Source organism: Rattus norvegicus, chromosome 13 (assembly GCF_036323735.1).
Source record: "Rattus norvegicus strain BN/NHsdMcwi chromosome 13, GRCr8, whole genome shotgun sequence".
Taxonomy (NCBI): domain Eukaryota; kingdom Metazoa; phylum Chordata; class Mammalia; order Rodentia; family Muridae; genus Rattus; species Rattus norvegicus.
The window spans coordinates 64,961,142-64,973,916 of NC_086031.1; the positions used below are offsets into that span (position 1 = coordinate 64,961,142).

Consider the following 12,775-nt stretch of genomic DNA (forward strand, 5'->3'; position numbering starts at 1 on the left):
TACATAAATAAACCTTTAAAAAATTAGTTTTAATTTAAGTGAATTTTATTTAATTCAGTTTCTTCAATATATCCAACTTTAAATTTCCAAATAGGTATACAATTTTAAAACGTCATGCAGAAAAAAAATGAAATTTGTAATTAATAACTTTGGAGCATTTTCAGATTTACTTTATTTCTTGAGTATAGTTTCCTTGTCTACATGTATGTCTATGGACCATGTGTGTGCCTAGTACACACAGAGGTCACGGGGCACTGGATTCCCTGAAGTTATGGACAATTATGAGCCACCATGAGGGGGGGTTGGGAATCAGACCCACGCTCTCCGCAAAAATAACAAATAACAAATGGTCTGAAACACTGAGCCATTGTTCTAGCCCACTTTGGAGAGGGTTTTTTTTTTTTTTTTTATCAAATTAGAGTATAAGATAAAGATACACTTTAAATTAAATATATGACAACTCTCAGTACATCAACATACATTATCTTTTAAGTTTCTAAGGATTTTAACTTTAATTATCAAATCAAGAACTCAAAAATGTAAATACATACAGACACATTCATGTGATTCTGTACATGCTCTTAAAATTGTTACCTACCTGCTTTAATAACAGCCTTGATACCAAAAGGCTCAAAATAGTTTAGTCCAAGCAATGCATCTTGGGAGTAACTTTGTTATAATTGAATGTTTTACATAGTTTCACATCTTTCTAGATTTTTAAATTCATATAATTATATTCCTACTATTTCATTATGTTTGATGAAATAATTTATTTTAAATAAGTGGATTTAAAAATATTTACCAACTGTGTTAGCACTCGGACATCAAAGGAATGAGCAGCTGCTTGCGTATTTCCTCTATTTTTTTTCTAAAAAATACAAGTGAAAGCCAGACTGTTACGGTTGTGTACAAAAGCCAAAGAACAATTTAGGAACCATTCTGCATTTTCTAAATAGCACAAAGAAAATATGTCTTAATAATTTTACATTGCTGTTTTTTCAGACACATTGCATTATATAATCTATATCAATCAATTATTGTCTTGAAATTATTCCCTACTTCAACTTTTCTAGATTTGAGATTAGTAAAGTATTTTCTGCAGGTCAAACTCCCATTCCCAGCCTTCTCTGTAAATCAAGATTTATTGGAACTGTCAAGATCATCCCTCTGTACTTTTATCTAAGGTTCATTAATGGGACAGCAGAGATGAACGGCTGCACTACAGTAGCCTGTCTTCTAAAACCAGAGGCCTGGCCATTTGTCTTTTCCAGGTTGCAGACCCCTGCTTTACAGGGAAGACTATCTTCGTTTAGGTCAAAGGTATTTGAGAGACCCTTGCAGAGCCTTCCACACAGAACTACAGAGGGTAGAACACCAGCTATTTAGTTGTGAATAAGCTTTTAGAATTTAGAGATTAGATAGACTTTAGGTGCAGATGTGCAGGAATTTCTAATTCCAGGATTCAGTATCTTAAGTACACCAGAAATAGCATTTTCCTACCAATTTCTGAGAAAAACACTTGTCCTTTTCTGTAAAAGACAGTAGAGCTCAGGAAGGCAGCGCTCACCTGTAATCCCAGAACTTAGGAGGCAGAGGCAAGCAGATCTTTGTGAGTTTGAGGCCAGGGCTACAGAGAGACTTGCAGGAAAATAAATACATTAAAAAACAAGAGAACCTAGAAATGAGTAAGGGAGACTGATTTTAATGAAAACAAGGACTAAAGATAAATCTATTTTTCCTTAAAAAAATTCATAAGTAAGACAACTTTTTTCTTAACTCACCTGTCCTTCTAATAGGTCACAATCGTTGCCTTTAACTTGTCCATTAATCAGATAAACACCATTTTCTATTTGCTTGGCCCACCGTGTAAGTCCACTCTTAAAAACAACACAAAATCTTTTAGATATCAAGTTATCCTAAACAAGTCTCTTACTTCTCCACCTACAACACTGAAATCTTGAAAATGTCCAAGTGTCAATAACACAATGTCTAAATCCAGTATCATAAATTAAAGCACAGTCCTAATCTTTTAGCACCTTATCCATATTAAATAACTTTTCTGATATTTTCCTAAAATGTATGCCACAAATTCCAAAGTCATGTATGAGCATAGAAATAAAATCCAATAGTGCCTTTGATCTTTTAAAAAGTAAAAATATGAGCCTTGAGTAGTATAAAGCAATATTAAAGAAGAAAAATTAAATACAAACGAAAGAGCAATGAAGAAAAACAAAGGAATGAAAACAGAAAGGCAAAACAAATCAGGGTCAACAGAAGGTCATCATTAGATCTATGGACACAATCAAACTCCACATATGCTAATTCATAAATATTTATTAAGTTCCTGCTATGCTAAGTATACTAGTATTATGATATTATTTATGTTCAAAATTTTCCAAATCCAGCCAGAGTAACAAGTTCTTTATCCATATAACAATCATTTAAAATAGATTACAAGTTTTGAGGATTCTAAATGTCAGAACCTTATTAACAGCAGAGCGCCCACTCAGCCACCACTGAAGAAAACATATTTTACATTGATACCTTTGTGTTTTTTTCCAGAGTGTAAGTGACAGAAGTAGCCGACAGTGGGATGTGAATGTTAACGTGAATAGTACAGTCTAGAGACAGCCATGAGGCAGACACTCTACTCTGATACTTCCAATCTGCAGGTCTTGCTGAACTCTTTATCAGGAAAGAGGTGGAAAACAAAACATGATATGGCTTAGGTAAAACACATGCATTAAGAAAATAATATATAAAATTGGTAACTCAAACAAGCTAAAATCCTGAACTGTTGACCAAATTTCCGGATTTAAGGGAAACAAGTAAAAAAGTGATCGTGCATTAATTTTAGTAATTTTTTGCTCAACAATCTTGGCAACCTTCATGTGGTAGAAAAAGGATCAGAGAGCTGTGCAGGATCTAACTGGTGCTCTAGGTACGAGCTTCCCAGTGGCCTCAACAGCCCACTGTAACACACTGGTTAACAGCAAGTGCTCCCCAAGTAGCCCTCAGATGGCTGTGCTCTCCGTGCTCAGTTATTTTCACACTGCTCCTAGGCACATGCTGGTCTGCTCTCTGTACCACACTGGGAGCTGGCTGACTGCACACTGCTGCTACACAAACTCCTCAGTCACCTTTACCACCAGCTTCTCAAATACAAACCAGGGGATTAACAAAACAAAAGAAAAAACTGCAAGAGTTCATACACACTGAAAAGAAATGATGGCACTGGAAATTATTAAAACTAAATACAAAGATGAATCTTTACTTTTAAAACAGAAAAAGAATCTTTTAAGAGTGTTTTTTCTTACCTTTGGATCGTGGACATCGTAAGTTCGACAAGATATTCTTTACTAATTAAGGTCACAAATGACTACACAAGAATTCTTGGTAATAAATATAATCCAAAAACTAAAAAGGGTACCTACATCCAAGTGCCTACAAATTACAGTACTTCATATACTAAAGGCATATATAGATCTGTAACTATACATTTATGTAAATAAGTGTATGGATATTAATTGCTGACTATAGTACTCATGGTGCTTAGAAAAGGAAACAAAACACAAATTCCCTTCTGTTTATAAATATTACTGTCAGAATAAATGGAAAGAAAGCACCTTTGGGGTCTTGCTCCGACATGCTCTCCACAGCATACAGGAGTGCTATCTGGACAGGAGCAAGCCCAAGAACATTTGTACTTAAATGCATAAAGAACATTTACTGATTTACTGGGTTGTGATACCTTCCAGGCAAGTGTCACATATATTAAACACACATCTTATGCAGTAAAAGTTTCTTTTTGAATTTTGTCTTTTCCCAGTCCTAATGTAGAGGATCCTAAGGTTGTGTCTTTTATTTAGTGACTGTCTGTCCTGGGGAGCTACAGAGGACAGAGTCTAAGGAAGCCACTTGACATACAAAGGCATAAGAATTTCTACACGACCCAGCTCAGTTCTGGATGCTTCGAGTGGTGCATTTTATCTTTAAGAAATGAAGGTGAAGATTATATTAAAACATCAAAAACCTTAGTTGCTTAAGTTTGTCTCTGACAAGAACCTATGGTGCAAAATATACACGGACAGGGAGCTGACAAGGGATTCAGAATCCTTTAGCAGACTTTTCCTAACTCAGCATAAAATTAATAGCCATTGTTACTATTAACATCATTATTGGCAGACCTGATCATAGCAATGTGAGTTTCTTGTTGTTGGAAGTAGGGTATCACCATGTAGCCATGGCTGTCCTGGAACTCACTCCCAGCCTCAAACTTAGAGGTCTGCCTGCCTCTACCTCTCAGGCACTGACTAAGGACAGGGGCCACCAATGACTGGCAACGATGTGTTCTTTAAAGACAAACTGAGTCTTTTCTTCACAAGAATGACTACCATAAACTTAAGGGAAGAACTGTCAGTGTGTGCTTTGCATACCACATGATTCTGTGGGGAGGAGGGGAAAGCTGGTTCATTACAGGGTACACTGTGGGTGCTGTGGGCTCATCGACAGCACTAGTACTGCCAGTCAGAACTACACACTAACCATAAACACCTAAATAAAAGATACTTTTTTGTAGAAGAGCAAATGTGAAGTGTCACTCGTTCTGAGACCTCGTCCTCTGTGACATTCCATAGTCTTTTTCTACTCATAGATTTTTCCATAGAAAATATTAGCTGAAAGACAGAAAAATACACATGAATTCATTGTAAAATGAAAAATGTGGAAAAAGACAATAAGTTCATGGACTATTTGATATATTAACCATTTGTGACTTCATAAAACGATTCACACAAAATTGAGTTTTAAGTAAAAAACATAATTTCCTATAATTAGTAGTTAACTGGACATGATAAATTAATTTTGAGCAACTACTGTTTATATGAAATACAGAATACAAACTTGATTTTTGTTATAAATGGAATAAGTGACAGTTTAACAACATGCCCAGTTAGCATTTCTTATTTAAATTTTACAAACCATGAAAGTAGTAAAAATTAGAAAAAAAAATCAGAATAGTTACCTAATTTGTGTCAGAAATACTAACTAACTGGAGGCTAGAAGGTCATGAATGTGGCAGTCTTACAATACTGTGTGGAGGGGTCTAATTTGTCATCTTATTGTCTATAGTCTGAAAACAACCACTCAAGAGACCCACTGATGTCAAAGAAATTGCTCCATAAAGCAAAGTATTACGTAATGACCAAAATCGTGGAAAATAAGCAATACATTTTATAAAGTTACTTCTTGCAGTATCTTGAGAGATACATCATTTCTTTTCTACTTGTATTTTTAATTGAGAGAGTCTAGCTTAATTGCAGACAAAACCATCTGTCTGAAGAGAGTGAAGACAGCACACAGGAAACCTCCTTGGGAATGTGCCACTCACAATGGGCTGAGACTGCACATCAATTAACAATCAAGATGGCCTCCCACAGCCATGCCCATGGGAGAATCTGATCTAAACACTGGTTCGGTGATTCTAGGTTGAGGGAGAAAACTAAGCAGCATATTCAAAACGTATTCCAAACCGTCAAAAATGATGAATATCAGAAAAGGCAAATTTACTTAAAATGGAAGAGTACAAAAGTCTGAAAACATGTCAGGGAGAAAATACATGCTTTTCTTCCAAGGCAAAAACTGCTAAAGACAAGAGTGAGATATCTGAAGTGGAGGTTACGAAGGTGGAGGCTTCCACAGCACCTGCGGTTGTAGTTGCATGGTTTTCAAATTTACCCTCAGCCAGTTTTGTGCCTCAGAATGGTATAAGGTCCCTCTTGCTCACAAGGAAAGCATGTGTGGCTCTTGAGTATATAAAGAGGTGAGCGCTTTCTGAAGACTGCTTTAAGTTTAAGTTTAAGAGAAAACAGCTTGGGATTTTTAACTCCTGGATTACACTACCTGATTTTCTTATATAGTGGCAAAACAAAATAATATAAGCGATTCAGGATATGTACCCTGCCCAGGAGTAAGAATGAAGTGTGTGATTGTTATTTATATATTAATAACAGAACTTAAAAAGATGTGACTAGCACAACTTCATATTACTGCAATTACTTCCTAGTCAGTGGAAGGTCTACAAAAAAAAGTTATTGCACAAGAAAAACGGTAAAACCATTCTGACTCATTATATAATGTTATGATATCATCTTTGAAAGACTGTTTGAAGGGCCAGTAGGATGGCTCAGCAGGCATTTGCCATGGAAGCCAGACACCCTGAGTTCAATCCCTGAGATCCATGAAAAGATGGGAGAGCATTGAATCTGAAAAGTTGTCATCCTCGGACCTCCACAAGATCACCATGGTGGGTGCATGACCTTCCCCTCGCCATATGTACATGTATAATATATATAAACCTTAAAAATTATTTAAAAATGTATAGCTTTGACTAAAAAATATTTAGATTACACACAAGATCTACAAGCAAGTGGACAAAACAAGCTATTTAAGCATAATTCTAGCATAAAGAATTATGGAACACCTATATACATAGGCTTAAGGTCAATACATATGCATATAATTAAGTAAAATATGGAACTTTGATGTCATTAAGTGCTTTTGCTACACTGTACTCACTCTGCGCATGGCATTTTGAAAATCATCTGCTAGTTCTAAAGTTGTGATAATAAATACTCCAAGAACCACAAGTCCTCCAGGGAGCATTCTGGACACCTGAAGATTAAAAGACAGTATTAAGACAGTATTAGCTATCATAAACATGCCAGTCTTTTCTATTTGATACAGTAAACTTTAAATCAGCAAATACCTATGCAGGACCAATTATACATACAGAATTCATGCAGAGGTGGTTGAAAAACTGGAGTATACTATATGCATAACCCTTCCCTGAGCACCCTCAACTCTACAGCTTAAATCACTTTACAAATGAAACAATTTGATAACTTGCTTAGGTGCATCAATATAGAGACTCCTTTCTCCCAAGATCTGCAAAGTTAGCTTCTGAGATTTTTTCAATGGGCTTCCAACTCTCTGCAAAATAAATATTTTAGACTGAGATTTTAATCTTCCCAGAATCTGGCCAGTGTGATGTTCAGAGACACTGCTAATCTACTTTCCCTGAAACATTCAAGCATCCTTCAAAAGTAATCCCTCCTCTCCACTTAGGCCTTAGGCTTCCTAATTCTAGGCCGTTCCTCAGCCTAAATTGACTTCTTTTACACTCTCACATCTGAGTTCCGTGAGGTAACTAAAGTCAACGTGAAGGAGATGTCTTCCCTGGTACTTTGATCAATGAACTTCCACAGGACTGCCCTGCAGAGTCATACAATCTTTGATATGCATATACTAATCTGTCCTCTATTTTTTCCTTTCACATAATTGTAGCTAGTTTTAAAACTCCACATTTTTCTCTGCCAGTCACATTCAGTAATGAGTACTTTCACTAGCTTTCATAGACTTGTGGTATAAGCGAACGATCACAAAGTTAAACCTTAGAAAATTAGATAATATCTACTATATCAGCACTACGTCAGCTCATAAATTCTATTTAATCAGATTGACAGGTATAACAAAATTCTCATATTTATCATGGGGAACAATATAGCTGTAAAAAAAATCAATACAAAGTTAACTTTCTAGAGACAAAAATATCAATTACATGTAGTATTATATATTCATGTATAGTCACTCTTCATGTATTTGCATATAAATTATACAGAATATATCAGATATCATAAGGAAGGTGGGGGGCCTCAGTGGTTAAAGCACGGCCCCCATAGACTCATGTGTTTGAATCGTTGGCTTATGCATGGGGAGTGGCACTATTAGGAAGTGTGGTCTTGTTGAAGTAGGTATGGCTTTCTTGGAGGAAGTGTGTCACCGAGGGGGTAGGCTTTGAGGTCTCTTGCTCAAGCTCTGCCCAGTGTGACACACAAACTCTTGAAGATCCAGAGGTAGAACTTTCAGCTTCTTCTTCAGCACCACACCTACCATGATTTCCACCGTGATGATAATGGGATAAACTTCTGAAATGTAAGCCAACCCCAATTAAAGGCTTTCCTTTATAAGAGTTGCCTTGGTCATAGTGTTTCATCACAGCAATAATACCCTAAGACAATCTCTTCTTTCATATATATATATATATATATATATATATATATATATATATATATGAAAAAATCTATATATGTATATATATATATATATATATAGATAGATTTTTTCTTTTAAATAACCCAGTGAATCCTTTTGTACTGCCCATATACTCACAGCTGTGGGGTCATACAATGGAGCTTGACAGATTTACTGGTGGCCACATACATGTACTTTTTGAAGGCTACAGCCCTAAAAACCATGACCCTGCCCTGCCCCTGGGCTTTTGTCTACCAAGTGTACTTCTTAGGATTACATTCCAAAGTCACCCATAAATCAGCCTTGTATTTAATTACATTGTCCTACATGCTCTCTGTTTCAACTACCAAACTGCCCCAACTGCTTGCTCTTTTCCTAGTATTATGTTACTTACTCACATAGTACTGCTCTCGACGTACTGAATGTATTCTCTGACGTCTTCAATTAACAAAGTCCTACTAAGAACCATTCATGTTCAGAGCCTTCTGTAAAACTGTTTTAAGTACAACCGCTGGCATGCATTTAAGGAAAAAAAAATTCTTAACATTCTAGTCTTGTGACCCAGGAAACATTTTTTCTTTTGTTTATAATGAGATAATATTACCTGGTTAGCATGTTCTGTGGCCCATTCTTCATCCAAATTATCCAACTTAGATTTCGGATGTTTGAGGTTGTCATTTTGTTCCTCTTTGGGTGGTGTTCTAGTGGCAAGAATCACATAATCCTTTTGTGATGAACACTTTAAAAATAAATTGTAAAAGCTCATTACAGTTATATCTGATGAAAGAATTACATATGTCATGCAAAAACTAAATAGTATTTACAGCAATTTAAATTGTTAATACTCATCCTATTAGTGATTTTAGTGAATAGCCTTGCAACATTGTCTCTCGTATGTATGCTGTTCACCTTTAATGTATGTAATAGCAACCGTTTACTTGGATATCCTCAATATAAATAACAGAGTGGTCTTTAGAAATGACTCTAGAATAGGGGTGCAGCTCAGTGGGTACAATGATCACCTAGCATGCAGAGGCCCCAGTAGCAGTCTTTGATTTTTGAACTGGGTTTTACATAGCCCAGGCTGAAAGAGAAAGAATGCCAAAAATGAAAAAATAAAGACAGTATGAAGCTAGTTAGGGTGGTTCACAGCTTTTAAGTTCAAAGTCAGTGTGAGCTATGGCCCAAAATGCCTGGTTTAAGAGGTGCTGAGTGAGGCAGGCAAGCATGGAAGATAGCTTAGCCTGGGACCCTATTGAAATAGGGCCATTGGGCCATTGCAAACCTGTCCCCTTTCATAATCACTTTGTAGCCTAGCCCCTTAACCTGCAGGAACCATGTACAGGTTCTCTCCTAGGCCTCACACTCTCAGGCACCTATCTGTGGGGAGCAGACTTGCCTGCAACCCTAACATTGAGTTAATTAGGACAGAAATAGAACATATGAAAGTTCACCTAAAGGACACGCTCAGTGGAAAAACCCAATGTCCTAGTTAAGTGCCGACACCAATCTGGTGGTCAGTAGTGCTCAGTAACAAGGCTTGTCAGAAGCGCTGACCCAAATCTGGTGGTCCAACAGGTTTGCTGAGTGGAGACTCCTGACCTTTTGTTGGGAGCTAACTTCATACTGACCTAGGGCTCATAACCTTTGCAAAAGAGCCGCTTCCTACAGACCCCTACGGAATCAGGGCTTGTGATCTGTTGCTGAAAGCCAATTTCCTACAGACCCATGGAAGTCTACTGGCTAGTACATGAAGGTCTCCCGGCCTCCTGAAGACATCCTCCTCCCCCTGCCTTGCTACTGTATATAACCAGAGCCTGCAAGCATTAAACTTGTCGCCTTGATCAGACTCTTGTCTTGGCGTCCTTCGTGTCTCTTGTCCCCCATTCTCTTCCAGCTACCCTCTGGACCCTAGTTGACTGTCCTGCAGGACGGGACACCTATTTGTATCAAGCTACTTATTTCTTCCATCTCTATGGAACAATATAGATTCCCTTGTCCTTGGTAAGAATCGCATTAGTCGGTTTCTATTGAAGTGTATCCCCAACATTTCTGGTAAGAACAGAAATGTCCATTGAGCTTAAGACGGTTTTAAGTGCATGTGCAGTTAGAGATACTGTCCATCAAGTGAGCATTTCAGGAAAAAAAAAACTTATACCTATGCATTAAACAGAATTAATCAGGTGGATTAGGGGGAAGGGCATGTACATTGGGAAAAAATGAATATCAGACTTTATCTAACCTAGCAACCAAAATGAACAACCACTCAACCTACATTCTGAGAGGTCAGAATGCCCATCTCTTAAACCCCATAAAACTAAGCCACAAACATAATTTGGTCACTTACCTCCCTCATGTGGCCTGCAGCACATCTGCTTGGCTCCTTACAAAGTTATCTTGCCCCATTTGCAGACGTGAGTCCTTATTTTCAATTATTTACTAAGAGGCCAAGAACTTGGAAAGAGCTGAAAATGACTTTGACCACTCCAACAACCACCAGTAACACAGGGATGAAACTTAGGGCGTTATTTATGTATGTTGGGCAAGTACCAGCTGAGCTGTGTATCCAGTCCAAAACACAAAGAAAGCAAAATATGAGTCATCTGGTCAGCGAAGACTTAAATTGTGACCTTTTCAAAGTACCAAAGGAAAAAGAATGATCACATTTATTCAAGCTTCGGCCAGGTTTCCTACTCTTTCCAATGTTAACTCAAAGATCCACTTTAGGTTAACTTCTTAAGATTATGTTTCTTCCACATAACAACTTTGAATGGTAAATGGTATATTTAACTTAAACTAATGAGTAATTTTATTTTTATCAATCTGCAGAGTAGCAGACATATACATACCTGTCCTATCAAAAGACCAGAGACAAAAGGTTTTCCCTGGAGGTTGATGCTTGAAAGATACTGGCCAACAGTCTCTTCTACAATGTAGGTTCTTCCCATTATTGACAGCCGATTCAACAGCCTAAATTACAAGAAATTACTTAGCATTCTTTTTTTTTTTTTTGTGTGGGGGGAGCGATTTTTGATGCTTTAGCATTGGTGGACAGGCTAGAACAAAAAAAGAAAAACAGTGGCCCAATTCCAAGACTGTCCTATGTCTTGCAGTGATCATTTACTAAATAGGGCATTCTTTTTTGTACAACTGAAATGCAGCTTCGGAATTCTTAGTACAGTGCTGTAAGAAACAACTCCCTGGGGGCTTAACGGTTAGGAGTGCTTGCTGCTTTTCCACAGACCTTGAGTGCAGTTCCCAGCATCCAAGTCCGGTGGTGCACACATGCCTTTAGTTGCAGTTCTGGGAAATCTGGCTCCCACTTCTCAAGTCTGTACACATGTAGCACACTCACACAGATATACACACCAAATAATAAATCTAAAAATCCTTTTAGAAAAGAAAGGAATGAAGGAACAAGAGTCCCAGACAGATATGGTGGTGTAAGCAAGGAATTCCAGCACCCCAGAGACTGAAGCAGACTTGATGCCTTGAGTTGGAAGCTAGCCAAAGCTATATAGTGAGTTCCGAGACAATCTGATTCTAAATAGTGTAACCCTGCCTCAAAAGACACAGAAAGAAAACAAAACAACAATAACGAATGTCATAATTACCAATTAGCCACGAGAAAGCAAAGTTATTTCTCACTCTGGAGATAAGGAAATAATGAAACCGTTAATCAATACATTTCATTTCCTATCTTAGACCTACTCCTTATCTGCATTCTCTAGGACAATTTATTGGTGAACTTCAATATTCTCATTTCTAAAATATGGAAGCTGAATTTCTGATGAGATCATTAAAATGAGAAAGACTCAAACTTGCTGACCCAGTATCTACTGTAAAATCACTATTTGCTACAAATTGTGCAAGGTGGGAAGGCACGAATGTGAGTAGTGTGATTGCTGCCATGAGACAACTCATAATAACAGCCACTTAGGTAAGCAGTCATGCAATGACAGTTATCTATATAGCTTCTGTTCTACATGGGGCATTCTAAGTACTTCACACGCACTGATAAATACTAATCCCCGCAAGGTAAACACTATTATTGTCACCTCCGTTTTATACATAAAGAATTCAAAAGGAAATGCCAAATAACTCCTCCAAATGACTATACTACTGTGAGAAAGGTGGGATTTACGTTCTCTCCATCTGTTTTGCTCAGGCTGGCAACAAATACTCAGTCCTTCAATTAAATCGTTGCAAAGAGCAGCTCCTGTTCTCTTCAGCTTGTGAATGGAAACTAATATAATATCCCTACTAACTTAATCCCTCCCACCCCTTTCATTAAGACAGAGCCTGACTACTACCTCCCACATCTTAATCCTGGCAGCTGAGGTCACAGGAATGTGCTATCCTTATTTTCTTTTTTCTTTTTTTTCTTTTTTCTTTTTTTCGGAGCTGGGGGCCGAACCCAGGGCCTTGCGTTTGCTAGGCAAGCGCTCTACCACTGAGCTAAATCCCCAACCCCTATCCTTATTTTCAATCAAGAATCAACAAGTTCTTCCAGAAAAGTAACCAGCCATGAAACAAAGTACGAACTGATACTTCGTGAGTCGTGATCTGGAAACATAGTTCTGTTACTGTGGCAAAATGACAAAGTGTCCCAATAAAACTGTCAAAAAATGTTTTCCAATTAAAAACGTCATCAGACATTTGTCTGCAATGTCATCTTACTACA

General features: G+C 37.4%; 1 protein-coding gene across 9 annotated transcripts in view; it reads right to left on the minus strand.

Moving 5' to 3' along the window:
- Odr4 (odr-4 GPCR localization factor homolog) overlaps positions 1–12,775 on the minus strand; it is a 48,823-nt gene that overhangs the window by 35,569 nt on the left and 479 nt on the right. For 7 of the 9 annotated variants that reach the window (XR_005492531.2, XM_063272321.1, NM_001427702.1 and 4 more), the window contains exons 2-9: positions 10,941–11,061; positions 8,696–8,830; positions 6,577–6,672; positions 4,570–4,676; positions 3,318–3,354; positions 2,545–2,685; positions 1,782–1,877; positions 803–868 (exon numbers count right to left, since the gene is read on the minus strand). Coding sequence is in view for 8 of the 9 variants with exons in the window: in XM_063272321.1 (XP_063128391.1) it covers positions 803–868; positions 1,782–1,877; positions 2,545–2,685; positions 3,318–3,354; positions 4,570–4,676; positions 6,577–6,672; positions 8,696–8,830; positions 10,941–11,039 (777 nt within the window). In the remaining variant the exon portion in view is untranslated. Of the gene's footprint in view, positions 1–802; positions 869–1,781; positions 1,878–2,544; positions 2,686–3,317; positions 3,355–4,569; positions 4,677–6,576; positions 6,673–8,695; positions 8,831–10,438; positions 10,650–10,940; positions 11,062–12,775 lie in introns of those variants that run through there. The other 2 variants (XM_039091350.1, XM_039091353.2) reach the window with 2 other exon arrangements.